The following is a 16,291-nucleotide window of genomic DNA, read 5'->3' on the forward strand; positions in this document are numbered from 1 at the left end:
AAGTTAGATTTTCAAAATTCAAATGGCATTTAAGAGTTTCATTCAAATCCAATAATTTTCTTTTAAAGTTGGTCTCTATTTTGGATCCGCCATTTTGAATTTTTTAAATCTGACATCCAATTCGTCAACAGCAACTCCAGAAACCCATTGGAAAGGAGATTAAACCTTTGACAATGGTTAAATCGTTTAGTATCAACGTTTTAATTTTAGTAATTTTTTTAAATTTGATCGCCATATTGGATCCGCATTTCAAATTTAAAAAAGTTGACTTCAGATTCGTAATCACCGACCCCAAAAACTCCCGAGTGTCGGGTTTCGAACAAACCCTATAATTTTTTAGAAAATTGGTCGCCATTTTGGATCCGCCATTTTGAATTTTGCAAAAACTGACTTCAGATTCCTAATTATTTAGCAGCCCAAAGAACCTCCTGGTAATAGCGGAAATCATCTAATTAAAAAGAAAAAAGCTAGAAGATATCTCTATGGTTTGTCTTCAAAAAGAAAGCCTTCTTTTTTTTAAGCATTCTCTTTTCGACGAAGTTAAGAAAGAATTCTTTCGATTAAATGCTAAAAGTAGAAAATTAAAGACAAAAAGTCTGCGGTGACCTGTCTTCGAGCCCGCGATCTATTGAACACACTCTGCCTTCTCGGCTATGGTGATTGCCCGTCCGACACTAATCTAATAATCTAAAAAAAAAATTATTTTAAATGAATTTTAGAAGACATTACAAAATATTAAACATAAGTGTTTTTCAGTGAACTCAAGAGGAAATTTTATAAACTTAAAACGTGTTTATTTATAAATTGCGTAGTAAAGCGGATTTTCTTTATGATTTTTAAGAGAAATTTTTTATAAACCAATAAGAAATTTCGCATAAAACCTATAAAATTTCCTCGCGCTTTCATCTGTTTTACCCCTTAGCCTAGAAACTTTTCATAGCGACAATCTATTTGTTTCTTTAGAACATATTTTTCCCTGAGCATACTCATATTTCAATTCATCAGATGACCTTGCACTTGTTTTTTTTTTTTTTTTTTTTTAAATCAGCTGGAGTATTATATGTGTCCCTGCGTTCATAAATACGATTTCGAATAAAAAAATAGGCAAAACTTCTGCTGCCAGCATAAATTGTTTAAGTAGCACAAGGCTATGTGCATATTTAAAAGATAACAAAAAAATGTATGCTCCACCGCTGCACGCGACATTGACGACGGCCATTGTGACCGCAGCTGCCTGGAATTTAGGAATAGCTAAGTTTTTGGCATGTTGCCACAATTTATGAGCTATGCGCACACTAAGCTATGCTCAAAAATATGAATATTAATGGCGTTTTCGTTTCTACCAAAAAATGTTGCCTTCTCAGAGGAAGAGGGCTTCTTAGTATTAGTGTGCGTAGAGGGTACAGCGAAAAGGTAACATTTTTCATAGCAAGGCTGCTGGCACGATGCGCGCATTTGTCTGTGAGTGTGGCTGCGACAAAGATTTATGTTGACTACTTTGCATTTGTACACGCAAGGAAAAAAAAAACGAAAGAAATGGGTAAGCGAAAGTCACTTTTCGATTCGTCTATGGTATTTTGTTGCACTTGATATTCGTACAAAACTATGCTGAGGCAAAATATTACAAACTTTTTTAATGTAATTCTGCCTTTGTTTTTTTTCTTATGTACCAACTTTTTGTGCACATTTTTTTCTTTTTATTTATTTACCCTTTCATTTTTGCAATGACCCTCTGGCTATTTGTTCAAACTTTTCTAACGCTTTTCTTGCTCTGCCGAGCCTTTTATTCTGTCATTTGTTCTATGCTCAAGAGTTGATGGAGAAAAGAAAGCCAAAAGTAGTAAGAAGAAAAGCGAATTTTATGAGCAGCAAAAATAAACTAACAGATCATAAGTTTGCGCTGCTAGCGCCAAGACTGCGGGGAGCAAATTTTTTGCCGCACGAACCTTGAACCTTTGCCGTGGCGCTTTTGTCTCAACGCTGCTTAGCGCCAAGTTGCCATGCCGTGCTTTGCATTTGTGCAAAACAGTCAAAGAAACCTACATTGGCGATAAACTTAAAAGCATGCCGCATACACACATTCATATACATACATATATACTTACATACACTGACACAACGGCAGCACGCTGCGTCGACGGCAGGCGCAAATTTGTGCCAAGAAAAAATCAATAAATGAAATGAGCGCAAACGGTCACATGGTAGCGGCTTGGCTTACATTGGATATACATATGTACGTACATATGTATGTGTTTACATTGGTTTGTATGTTTGCGTGCAAGCAATGTTTAAGTTTTCTTTATTAAGTACTAAATTTCAGCACAAAATTCGTTTAGTAAATATTTAATTTTGCTTGGGAAAATGCTGCAACGCATATGGAGCGCCTAAAATTATGCCTAAACTGTAACATTATTTTAAAACTTTCCGCCAATGAATTATTAATTGTTTATGAACAAAAAAATCTTTTGTTTCCACTACTTACATGCAATCTTGTACTAAAATTGCCTTAGCACGCATATTCCTTAAAAATTTTGCACAGTAGGTACTAGTAACATATGTTAACTTTCGAACGCTATTATGACGGCCTACTTTTAGGCATTTCGTTTCGAGCATAGAACTCTTATATGTATGTAACTATGAGAAGAAAAATCACTTAAATTTAGCACTTACATTTCGTGTTGTTGTTAGATAAATTAGTGTTGTTTATAAGTAGCGCAGAGTAGTTCACGAGCGAGTAGATTGGCAGTAAGTAGATAGTAGAAGAAGAAATTTGTAGTCAAGTAGAGTTTCAGTATTTAAAAGCGACCAAGAAATCGAAAAAAGTGATTGACAGTGTAGAAAATTTGTTTTGTGTTGCCGAAAAGGAAAGTGGTGGAATAGCGTAAGAGTTTTGTAGCTCAGAAAGAGTTTCGTATCAAATTTTTTAAGGTCTTAAGCGATTTCAATTAAAATATGCTTGCTAAAATCTTGCTGCTTTGAAAACAAAAACATCTATTTTTTTTTAATTCTTTAGTTAAATGTGTTTTTTTTTTTTTAAATGGTTGATATGACTTAAATTTTTCCATTTCAATAGATTTTGTTCATTCCTTGAAAAGCACATTGCATTTTAAAAAGTAAAGTATATCGTTTTTATAGAAGCATACGCACTTCAACCCCATTTCAAAACGTATACTTCCAATCTCAGATTTTTTAGAAAAATAATAACAAAGAAAATTTACTAACAACATTTTCCACACTGTCAACTTTAATTCGCCCTTAGCACAGCCACTCTTTAATAATTTTCACGTATGTATCATACCAATGAAATTCATGATTCCTTGGCGCTTTCACTAAATACTATCTCGTCGCTGGGTCCGTTTTGTGTGCGTTGTATGCGTTACGTTGTGCCGCTATGCGTTTCTTCGCTTTGTAAGCCTACTTTTAGGCGCCGCACACAAACGCCTTATGCACTATCTATTGCCCAATTGCAATGCCAATGCTATGTATGTTATGCCGTGCAGTGCCGTCCACCCGTCTGACTGTCCGTCAATAAGGCCACTGAATTTTGTCGTTGTCGCGCGTTTGCACTGCGACTAGTGTTACGCCTTTATGTAGCCTTCAGCCGAAATCTTCGTATTTTGCGCCTTCGTCGCTTGCGAACAATATTCCGATGTTCGCTTTACCAAACAGTGTGTCACTAGTTTGTCGTAGTCGTCGTTGTCGTTGTCGTTGTAGTAGTTTTGTTGTGTTTATTTGTTTCTTGCTGTTTTTGTTAGTGTTGGTGTTGGTGTTGGCAATTGCTGCCACCAGGTACAACTTGGACTGACGCACTTTGTGCACTGAACTGACGACGGCCATGGCACTGGCTGTCAACTGCCGACCCAGAAGAATGTCCAACGACTGCTGTGACTGGGTTTTGAAGTCACATCTACGAAGCATCGCTGAAGAAGCGCTACTGCTGCTGCTGCTGCTGCTGCTGCTGATCAGCAAACGAAGCGGCGGCGGCGTCCGAAGGTCGGAGTGGGTGGAAATGTTGAGAGCGTGATAAACGAAGTGCTGCTGCCAGCCGAGCGTTGTGTGGTGCGACCGACTTCGTTAAGGCGACCGATTTAATGAGTTTGTGACAGACTTAGCGACTTGCTGACCGAGCGACCGAGTGAACGTTTAAATTTAAAGTTGTAAAAGTACAAATAGAGAAATCGGCAAAACTGGGCGAGTGTGAGGATTTGCGGTTGTTCTTTATTGGCCTATTAATTAGTTCAGTGCCCATAGTTTGCTGGTTGAAATGTTTCTGCACTCTACTACTAGGCGTTATGACACTTTTTTTTTAAGTTTCCTCGCACTTTTTGTCTTGTATACTTTTAGGCGCTGACAGTTCGTTGTACTGATTTCGTTAAACTTCAAGCTTCAACTGATCCACGCGAGCTGCGTGTGCTAACGCTTTGGGTGCCTTTCGACATCTCATTCTTATTTCGCCACCCTGACGAAGTTATCTAGATGTTTGTGGCCGGAGTCTGTGCAGATGTATAGCGTCGCGGCATTGCAATGGAGTCGTATACTGCTGATGCTGGCTTTACCGTAAATCGTGCAGCTGCGCTTGCTGTTCGTGTGATGATGAAACGAATGATAAGGACAGGTTGCCGTCGTGAGTAAAAGCATGCTTAGGGCGCAACGCATTGAGGGGGCAGATGGAGGTGAGAGAGAAGTACGAAAGAAAAAGAGGTGAGCAGTAGGATTGCCGCTTTGTATCCGCTCGGCAGTGGGTGAGCTAAGAGCCACGTACATATATGTATAAGAGCTGAAATAACCTTTGTGAGAGCGCCTGGAAATGCGCATTACAACGCAACGAGAAACATAGCGAAGCAGAGAAGAGGCGCTTGTAAAATAATTTGGTGGAGGTGGGTGGGTCTTTGGTTCGGTTGGCTCGCGTCGGTCACATGGTCCGTTGGGCCTTATTCATGGAACGCTGCGTGAGCTGATACCTTTTGTCACCATCGTGTCACTTCGGCACCTCCGAATATTGCCGATACGCGTAAGTGAGATAGCTGTTGAAAGGTAACTACTAAAATCAAAGCTCACCACCAACCAAGCGTCAAAGCTTGGCGTCTCCATCGCTGTCGACGGCCAGCGTAATGGACTGCCTTGCAGCTCTGCTACTGCACGGCCATCAGTTTTACACTCAGCTTCGGCGCACTCTCACAACAGTCTCTTTAAAATTCAACTGCGTGTGTGTGTGAGTGAGTAAGTGCAAGCAGACGTGCACGTGGTACCAACGTTGCGATGCTTTAATGTCTATTGAGTGTGCTTTTAGGCGCAAACGCTGTGTGGCGCTCAGTGTTAGAACAATTGAGTGCAGAATTCATTTTTGTAAAATTGAGTGAGTAAAGCTGTATTAAATGCAAAATGAATGAGTGTGGCGGCTTGAGATTTTCTGGGAATGGCTTGAAAGGGTTTAATTTTTGAGTTTTAACTCAGCTACTTAATTGAGTGTTTTTAATTTTTGTTATATTTTTTTTAAATACTAGTTTTACTGCCTTAGTAAACTCACTTCTCTTTAACGAAGAATATTTTGGATAAATATCCGAGCAGGTCTGTGTCTGTGCTCTTTTTGTATGTAGGGAATTTTATTATAATTATGCTGGTTTTAGCATAGACAATCTCATGGCATTTCTTCTATTTAGTGTGTGTAAATTAGCCTCTTTTTAGCAGAAAAGATGTCATAATGAATGGTCTGAAATCTCTAGGCAAAATATGAGAGCTCTTTCCAGCCTTCGGAATGAACGCCTCCATGTTGATACGCCAAGTTTCTGAGATATACGCACTGCTCGAACAATCTGCGTATAGAGGAATCGCCCATTGAAATACATACATCAAGAAACCTACCTACAAAGTAAGGTGCCCATGGATTATTTTTTTTTTTAAATTTCAAAACCCCACCCCTAAATTTTTACTATTTTTATGAGAAATATTGTTGCTTATTTCTTTTTATAAAAATCGCTATAGGTCGGGACCTGTTCTTTAGGTCAGAAAATACGGTTTTGGAGACTTATCAGTTGTTGAATGACTATTTTTCATTCGATTTTAACGATCGAATATATTGCACGAACCACTCCCCTGGTTTTTGTCCGATTTCAAAAATCTTCAAGAGGATGCATAAGGAGGCTAAGGGCAATGTGTATGCCAAATTTAGTCGAGAGCGATGAAGTAGTCTTTGAGATACACGAACATATGTATATGATATAAGTGTGCGGTGCCACTCCTATTTTCCTAAAATTTTTGAAATACAAATTTTTGTTTGCTAATAGTTGCAAGTTTGAATAAATGTTGATGAATTTCTTAGCCACACTGCTACAAAATCTGAAATCCGAAACATAGGTTAGGTAAGGTTAACCTGACTGCCCTCATCCGAGGAAAAGGGCACACTTTGGCCTCCATGGGCCCATTGTGATGCCATATTAGAGACTCCTAGCGTCCCTCCTCCTATCTCAGAAATGTAACCAATTTGCAGCTCTGATGAAGCCAACAAAATCGTAGATACTGGCCGAATCCAGCTCTTCGGGCACTCAAAATAATAGCGGAGGAGCGAGCGTAGACGAGCCTTGCCCAAGCGGGACAGTGGCATAGGCAAATCCGAAACATACACACATAAATATTCATGGTCGTATTTAAGAAAAGTGAAGAAAGATGAAGTATCAATTTATTTAAAAATGAATTTAGTTTAAGATATTTCTACATATTTTTAAATTGTGGAAATTAGCGATGGTCGAAATTAAGAAAATGTTTTATTTTTATTTGCGCGATAAAAACTCCCAACAATTTAAGTCTGACCGCAGATTATCATTTTAAAGGTCTATAAATCCTGTTCTCAGAACATTTTCGATCTTTAAAAGTTAACGAAAAATATTCACTCCTAAACTGATAAATCTATAAAATGTTGGAAGAAAATATAATTTTGCCTAAATACTTATGTGGTTCGTCTACTGGCAATGGGTGACAATACAAAGTGTCACTGGAGGAGAAGCATTAATGACTCCTAATTTCCCATTGTTTAGTTTTGTGCCGTGTCTTTAAATGCTTCTCGCAAGAATGAGTCCAAATTGGATGGATTCACGAAATGAAACGCCTTTTCGCATTTCTAATTTCAGACTTGTAAATCGCTCTATATCTTTTTAAACTCCGAGTATGAAGACATTTTGCTTCTCAGGGCTCTAATGGGCATTCGACTATTGACGTTTTTATAATAGAAATCTTCATTTGTTGCCGGAGGGAATTTTCTTATACCACTTTTTAATCGAAAACATTGGTGTCCTCTCTCAAGGTTTATTTTTTGGCATTGATTGATCTTCCTAAGATTATCTAGATCTCATAGGTAATTTTTCAAAACTTCACGGAAGTCTTGGGCAATTTTTTAGGGATTTTCGAATTCTTTTGGGATCTCTTGAGAAGCCAATAGACTTCATTTTTGAGAAACTTTTGGGAATTTTCAGAGCTCTTTCGCATTTTTTTTTAGTTTTCTTATTTTTTTTTTACCTCTTGGTAGTTGGATACTGGACTCATTGGCACTTATATTTGTCTCAATAATTATGATAACAAAATTATTTACATATTTTTCGCTTTCAGCTTCTATAATAAAACATAAAAGTTTTTTACATTATACTGCTGTCAATTGTTTAATGAATCTAAATAAATTGCAGAAATATTTCAGAAATGGTTTCTATTGTCTACCGGATATAATAGCCATCACTCCTTTGTAAAAAAACACTTTGGATGCATATGTGTGGTTCTAAATTTATTCTCGAAATAATATTCATATTTTATTAGAGACTAAAAATGGGACTGTCGGTTCAAAAACCGGCCACCTGGCAACCCTCAAATACTCAAAACTTGGACTCAAATGCTGAATTTGTATTCATATTTAATGCCGTGTTCGATAGGGCTTGCTCCAGTTAGCGCTAAATTTTGTTGTGTAAACATATTTTCTCTCGGAAAATTTGTAACTGTTTCTTGTGTAACACAGCAGAAAATCTATATTTGCTTCCTCCGTTTACAAATTAGCATTTCTTGCCTAAATCGAGCCTCGGGATCGGTTCAGGAATATTTAAGGAATTATTTCGGGACTTGTTGAAGACTATTTATTTCAGGACAATATTGGGGCTTGTTCGGGATTATTTCGGGACTAGTTCGGGATCATTTCGGAACTTTTTCGGAACCTGTTCAGGACAATTACAGGACCATATTGGGACTAGTTCAGGATTATTTCAGAAACATTTGTGGATCATTTTTGGACTAGTAGTTCGTGACCTTTCGGGGCTAGTTTTGGATTATTTTGGGACAAGTTAGAGGTAATTTAGGACTAATAAGCCATCATTGGTTGAATGTTTCAAGATCATTTCGGAACAAGTTAACGACTACTTCAGCTCCATTTCAGAGCTATTTCAGTATCGTTTCGGGATTAGTTAATGATTACTTCAGCGCTATGTCGGGCCTAGATCAAGACCATTTGAAACTAGTTCAGCATATTTCAGGACTATTTCAGGCAGATCTCGCGACTATTTCGGGATCATTTAGTGACTAGTAAGGGACCATTTCGGGACCGTTACAAGATTGTTTCGCTACATACATATTCCTCATTTTTACAGAAAAACTTCAGGACTGCTTCACCACAGTTTTAGGACTAGCTCGGGTTCATTTAAGGGTAATTTGAATTTAGTCGTGATGTGATTCTGAAATAGTCTTGAACTTCTCGAAGTGTTTATGAAAAACTCGTGTACTGATCCCCCCGACAAAATGAATAAAATGAAATGAAATTAAAGTTTAACCCAACCTATTTATGTATGTAACTGAATCGAAGAATGCTTTACTCAGCCCTACGTGGATGTTAACACAACAAATTTCATGAGCACCTGGTAATTATGCTTATTTTCTTTTGCTTTCAGAGTAGAAAACATTTATATTATATCATGCATATCAAATGACTTTATGGACAGTAGAAGTACTTTCGCAGCTTCGTGCAGTGACAGTTGATAGTTTAATCAAAGTTTATAGATGATGTTATACCTTTCAAGCCAATAAAAAAAAAAATGCGCTACGTCCACCAGCGTCAATTTCATTAATAGGGTGTTTGTATGAGGTGATTTACCAGGATTAGGCCAGCCAACTTTTTATTCAACTAATTGGCTCTATATTGCCTGTAAAATTGCCTCATGTAATGACCGCATCGAGGGCTTATATTCAATACCCGCTATCCTCACTTTTTACAAAAATGAGATTCTGATGTAAAAATCCACCTAAGACTTAAATGTCATCGGTGATATTAATGGTGACCTTGCGTAACGATAGACGAATTTACTATTAAACTGCAAAGTCAGAATTAAATCAGTGATGACAGGTAAGTAACAGATAGGTTCTAACATCACAAAGTAGTTTTTGTGAAAATTGCATATAGGGGATATTGAATATAAGCCCTCGTTATAATCTTCCCTGGCCTAAACGCTACAAACTCGCATAAGCTGCTGTGTAGTATTTTGCTTAGGAATGAACAAAAAGCTTAGGAATGGTAAAGATTCACTAAATTTCCCGTCCACTACTTTTGGTAGATGTTATCTGATTTTGGTAAAATTTGCTTTTTATAAATTGATTTCCTGTGATTGGAGGGTGTTTCAGAAGACCGATTTTGACCAATTTGCAGATTTATGTTTTTCTGGTTAAAATGAAAAGAAATGCCGTTTTTATCTCGTCAGTTCATGCCAATCTCATTAAAAATACTTGAATGGCTCAGAAGCTATATCTAAATATACATACATACTGTACGCAATTCCCTTTCAGCCAGCAGAAATTAAATGTCCGTCCAGTTGATTGTGCTATGCATTATAACTACCCGCAATGCGAACGAAATTTATTTGTTCATGGCTTCATTTATTGTTGTTGTTATTAGTAAAAGCCATCTTAGAATTTGCGCGTGTCATGCTGATGATGAGGTTACTTAATTCCTAAACACTTCACAACTTGATATCCATCAAGCTAATGTGACTTCCACTTAAGAGCAGCGAGAACACCTTTGCCACCCTCCCACTAACACAGTCTATACGCATACAAATACATATACATACATACATACAAATATAGTAAACAATTTAATAAAACTGAATGGTCATCCTTTATAAATAATCTTTTACGTAGCATACAAAAAAAGATCAAGTATAAATTCGCACAGAAAGTCCACTGAGCGAAAGACAATCAGTCAAGAATATGCTAAGAAAATGCGAACAATTATCCGTAGGCTTTCTCTGGCTTGTTGGGCAAGTATAAGTTGCAGAGCTAAGCTGCAGGCAACAACAATGGCAATGGCAACGGTAGTCACTTACTTACTTCCGTGGCTCAAGCTTTTAGCTGTAGTGATGTGCTGAGTCAACAATTTTAAGTATTGATCGATATTCGGTACCGACTTAAAAATTATCCAATACTCTCGATACTCGGTACCGAAACATTTAGGTTTCGAATAAAAGCGCACAATGGCCAAAATATGGAAGAAACGGTTCAGGAGAGACTCGCCTATCAAAACCCGAATGTAGGAGCCAATAGAGCTTTTAATACTGATTCAAATGAAATATGTATATATGTCGGTTCGAGGCCATAATGCAGAGAAACACTTACTTGTTTGAAGCATTTTTCTTCCAACTGAATCGGACGATATAATTGTGAGCCTGGGGCAGATTCTGTAACCAGTTAGCGACAATTTTCGAATCGGTATCGCTTTTGTTGAAGTATGACATGAAATATTTTTACGTCAGCAAGTGCGATATCGATCCTAAATTTGTCGCTAACTGGCTACAGAATCTCCCCCTGAAAGGCTTCTTCATCCGTCAAAGCAGTTTTCTTGAACCTTGGATCGACTAAGGTTAAAACTGATACAATAATATTTCTCTGCTGCGATAAGTTCAAGGGTTTTAGCCAAATCATATAAATTAGTAATGAAAGTTTTTTCTAAACTTGAAATGCATACAATGGGGAAGGTTTAATGTAAAGAATCGGTATCGGCTACCGAAACTGAAGTATTGGGTACCGAAAATTCTTTTAGGTATTAGGTACCGAGTATTGGGTACCGACAATTTAGCACATCACTATTTAGCTGACTTACGCACCCAACAATAAAAAAAACAGGCATTGGTGTTTTTGTATATTGTACTGCACTATTTTAAGCAGAAGAGAACTTGAAGATATTCGGATCAGCATGAACCTTGCGCAATTATTGAACAGCATTATTGTAGATTTCAAGTATTCAAACGCATGGCAGAAAAGTGGAGAAGAATGCACGGAGATACATACATACATACATGCTAGAAATAAAGCTAGCATAAATAAAGTTTGCATTAAATATATATCTGTGCCGTTCAATTAAAGTAGCTTAAGTGACTTTAGAAGGTTTGACTTTGAATTAAAAAATAATCAGTAGCCCTTGTAAATTTTTAAATTTTTGTTGTGCTTTTAGTGAAAGGGCGTCTTGAACTATACGTATGGCTAGTTAAATGTTAAAATATTGTTTCGGAACCCAATGAAATGTTGCTGTAAAGGCAAAAGTTCCCATCCCGACTAAGACTGTTTTAATTGAATGGCACAGATATGTGTGTATATATCTTGCCAGATTAAAGATGAAGAATGTGTGTCGAAACAAATGCCGCTGTAAAAAGTGTGAGAGCTGCCTTACGAATGTCACGAACTGCAAATTATTCTATTTATTTAATTTTTTTCTGTTATGTCTATGGAGTTTTTTTACTTAATCCAACAATGGATGGCCTGCCTGAACACTATTTTCTACAAATGTAAGCATTTGTTGGCTTAGAAAAATATGCTTTTGCAATCGCTGAGTATTGAATGCCATGAAGGAGGGTTGTGGCAAAAGAGGCGTGGCTGAAAAACGAAGGGGATGTACCGTCGTGCTTATCATGAAAGTAATGGTAATTAAATTTTAATAAATCCACAAATATTAGATAAGATATTGTAGAATAGCTATTGAAACGTTAAAAATAAATATTTTTTCATCAAATAAGAATATGATAGTTCAGAAATTAAAAAAAAAACATGATGATGCATATTTAACTTTAAAATTTTAGAAATTCTTTTATAAAGCGTGGGTAGTGTGCTCAATAAGACATACAATAACACAATTTTGTATAGAAAATATATAAAAAAGCCTGGCGAAACATAAATTCAAAAAGAAGAAGTGAAATACGCATAAAAATTTGCCGTCATTTAGTTTAAGATAATAATGGTAAAAAATGTTTTAAAATCTCAAATATTTAAGATCTCATTTCAGAGATAGTTGCCGAGGGATCTAGGTTTCATTTAAACCAGGAAGGTTCTATTACCTTTTGTTTCTTTGCTGGAGCTACTAAATTATTCCAAAAAACCCGATTTTTTGACATTTTGACATCGTTGTTTTTTATAAATATGGAGCTGATGGGAACTTTATGCTTACGGATTCCTAATTAGCACAAAAAAATTTATCAAAAGCAGCTTTAAAATTTGCCGTTCCAAGAATTTTTTATTGTTTAAGGCCCTAAGGTTCAGAAAATTCATGGAATTTTTCATAAATCGGTCAATATTTTGCCTATAAGTCTGTGGGAAATTTAATATAAGCACTGAAGACAGGCACAGACAGGTAAGCTTACTTTCTTAAAGTTCCCAAATGATGGTTTTGTCAGAGGAAATATCTTATAACTTAAGAACATGGAAAAGCTAGAATCCGTTAGTTCTCGCAGCCCTTTTCGCTAGAAGAAATTTAAAATATGGTGCTGCAGCAGGCAACCTGGTGTAACTTATATATAAGGAGGAACATGTACAGGCCAGCACTATACATTGAGGCAAAAAACTATATTTAACAATTAGAGAGTTAATTTCTTGGTCTTACTAAATCTTCCCTAGCATTGAGATTTATGTGTTTAATGGTTATTAGTTGTGAGCTATGGTTTATGACTCTAATGGGTAGTTAACACAGGCTTCTATTCATCTTCTGGAAAAAAGATCCCCGTTGACAAAAGTCCAATTACTAAGCGCAACTTACCGTAATTTGGAGCTATGGAGATTAATAAAACAAAAAAAAACTTTAATTTAAATGGTAACAAAGGGTCCCAAAAAATGTTCCACTTATTTTGCTTATGCATATACTTTCCCCTCTTTCCCATCAAATACTTACAACGACCTTCAAACAAGATGACAAATAGTTTTTTAATTAGAATTTTGAACAATTTTGTCTTTTGGCGCAATTCTACCGTGAAAAAAATGTAAACAAAATCCATTTTCATATAATTTGGCGTAATTGAGGCAAAATTTAAGAAATTATTTGTGGCCTCTTTAAAGTTTCAACCGCATTAATTCGTTAATCGGCTGGCGTTGCCGTTGGCTAGAAACGCGTCAAAGGGAAAAACCAATGTCACACATTTTGGTAATTAATCTTAGTCAAATGACAAAAGGAGCACACTTAGGGCCAACAGGCAAAACGAAGAAAAATAAAACCGCAAAGGACTCACGGGAGAGAGTATGGCATGCCGTAAGATGCTGGCACATTTGAATGTAGATACATACATATACATATGTTTGCATGTATGTACATCAGCACACAATTATTTATGAAAATATATTGCTTGCATGCGTATGTATGTGTGTGGGGCAAGTAAGAATTCTTGGAAGTAAGAATTTGCTTTGGTATTTAGCATCAATAAAGCGGAATAAAACGACAACTCATTTTGAAAAAGGGATAGTGCGAAGCAAACTGGTTAAAGAGAGTTGTAGAGGACTAATGGCGTTTTCCTTTTGAACGAAAAATGTCGCCTTCTCAGTGCCCTCTTCACACAAATACTAAGGAAAGGGAAGTTAACAGGCAACATTTTTGTTTTGTTTGATGCCAAATAGCAGGGAAGTGTTCGAAGTGCGGTCAGCTACATACGAGGGTCATCCATACTGAGCCTAGCCGAATCGAAACGATTGTTGTATTGAAGATAAATGGCAAAAGTTGAATTGTGACGGCTGCAGCCGTGCATTGTAGTTATAACAAATACATACATATGTAGATATAAATACACATATTTACAAAACTAAATCTTTAATCAAATGTACATCATAATAACTGTGTGCTTCGCTAGACAATGATGATTGCACGACATGGTCAGCCGCAGAAATTGGTGGACTTTGTGGTGTGGGAAATTGTTGGCATTTTGGTTATGGTTTTGGTTTTGGTACGATTTCTGTGAAAGGAATAAACGTAAAGCGATAATCGCTATTTTCAGTGAGAGAGTTCAGGCTTGGTACACTGATAGTCCCAAACTTGAGTATGGGTAGTAAACTTGTCATGGTAATCGGCTCTCAGCCTTTCTGTGGCCCATCCAGAGTAAACACGGCAGAGCTCCTAAGGGGTTGGGAGGACTTGCTAATTACAACCCATTGGCGTACGACAAAGGAAAAAAGGCATTCCAGAAGATTCATAACTTTCTCTTCTGGTATCTTTTAGCAGGTGATAAATCTTAGCAGAGAAGGTTTAAAAAGTCCCACTTGATACCTGACAGGGCACTGCAGCCTGAGCTAACATCTACACAAAAAGGGACTCTTTGAGGAGACGAACTGCTGGTTTTGTGGGGTGGAGGAGCAAACGGCGGAGCATATATATATATATATATATATATATATACATGATGGCCCTCGTATAACTCTTAGACTTCGACTTATTTATTTTGGAGAACGATTGCGATCTCTTTGCAGATTCTGGATTTTGTTGACATGACAGCCTTCAAAGTGCTTAGGTTCGCTAATAGCCTAAAGTTGGAGTAACTGCTTAAAGGTTAGCACAATAGATCTAGTGAGGTCGCAGCTCTAAGGGCCCTAATAATAATAAAAATAATAATAATAATAGGGTGGTTCTTAAATTAACAGCATTAAAATTTTTATGGGGCGCCGCTTTATTTTGTTGATGGTACAAAAAAAAGATCCACGAAAATTAAAAATTGAATTTAAATTAAAAAGTTCATTTTATTTTTTGTTTTTGTTGTTTCCGACTTTATCAAAATACATCGTAAAAAAATTAATTCAAGCATTTAATCAAAGTTACCATCACAGATTTGAAATCGTCATGAAAAGTTAGGCTAGTTTCATGTAACATAATCATCATAAATGCTATTGTGATGTTTTTTTGTTTAAATTCCAAAAATTGGACAACTTTTTGACTTTGGTCAGCGAGCTTATGAATTTACATAAATAAGTTTCAATTAAATGTCAACATCATCAGATTTCAACTCAAAATTTTGTGGAATTTTTGGGATAGAAAAAAAAAAATCAAATCCTAGTAGCGATACCTATTTGTTTAATTTTAAGTTTTTCAAGGTTATACTAGCACGTAGAATACAATGAAGGGGTGCTACATAATGTTAGTACTTTAAGGCCCACCCTAATACAAGTATAAGGGTATGCGTGTAAATTCTTGTGGAGCAAATTAAGACACTACATACATACATACTTTCTAATTTTTAACCACGCGCTGCTTGTTTGCTTCTTTCTCTTGCGGTTACTCCCATGGCGCCTAAAGTCAGGCTACGAGTTTATTATGAAGAAAGACGATGTAGAGCGTATATATATATGTTTGTGCGTGTGTGCGTGGTTGGGTGTGGTTGGCGGTAAAATGCTTGAAATTATTTACGGAGTGTTAAAAAATATGGTAGCGTCACACACGTACATGGATCTACACTCCACCCACACACATACATGCATATATTTCGAATATGGGTAATTCATGCGGAAAAAAGGGCGAGGGAATATAACGACATTATTCTTTATACATACATATGTAAAAGTAAATGTGAGCTTACTTACCAGCGTGAGTGTGATATGCCTTAGCTGGCATTACAATCATTTATTTGAATTAAAAATACTTTCATCATCGAAAATATGATGACTTTTTGTATTATGTGTATGTAGTTGTATATGAATAAGAAAAATAGTTAGTCGCCTCGCCCTTCTTGTTGATGTTGGCTTTTTATGCCTCACTGCTGGCAGCTGTCACTTCAACTGGGGCACAGGCATACAAAATAGCAATGGAATGCGGTTGTGGCTGGCTGTCTTCTTGCCGCAGCATCAACCATTATTTTATATTTTTGTATGTATTTGTTTTTGCTTATTCAGCGCAATATATTGACAGTCACACTCTAAACGCGTTCAGGTTTTTGAATTTTTTCATTCTACATATTTTGCTTCCTCTTGTTTCGTGTTGTTTTGTAATAACTATGCATACTTCGACATTTGATCGCAGCTGCATTCCTACGCAAATTTT

At 36.6% G+C, this 16,291-nt stretch overlaps 1 protein-coding gene across 3 annotated transcripts in view; it reads right to left on the minus strand.

Annotated features, from left to right (window-relative positions):
* Positions 1-16,291, minus strand: part of LOC118737364 (complexin) — a 126,156-nt gene that overhangs the window by 63,284 nt on the left and 46,581 nt on the right. Inside the window, exon 1 of one of the 3 annotated variants that reach the window (XM_036467815.1) lies at positions 3,299-3,381. The exons of the other annotated variants lie outside the window; for them this stretch is intronic. Coding sequence (XP_036323708.1) covers positions 3,299-3,311 — 13 coding nt within the window. The 5' untranslated portion in view covers positions 3,312-3,381. Of the gene's footprint in view, positions 1-3,298; positions 3,382-16,291 lie in introns of those variants that run through there. 3 annotated transcript variants of the gene reach the window in all.

Source organism: Rhagoletis pomonella, unplaced genomic scaffold (assembly GCF_013731165.1).
Source record: "Rhagoletis pomonella isolate Grant_MI unplaced genomic scaffold, Rhpom_1.0 Rhpom_scaffold_00004, whole genome shotgun sequence".
NCBI lineage: Eukaryota > Metazoa > Arthropoda > Insecta > Diptera > Tephritidae > Rhagoletis > Rhagoletis pomonella.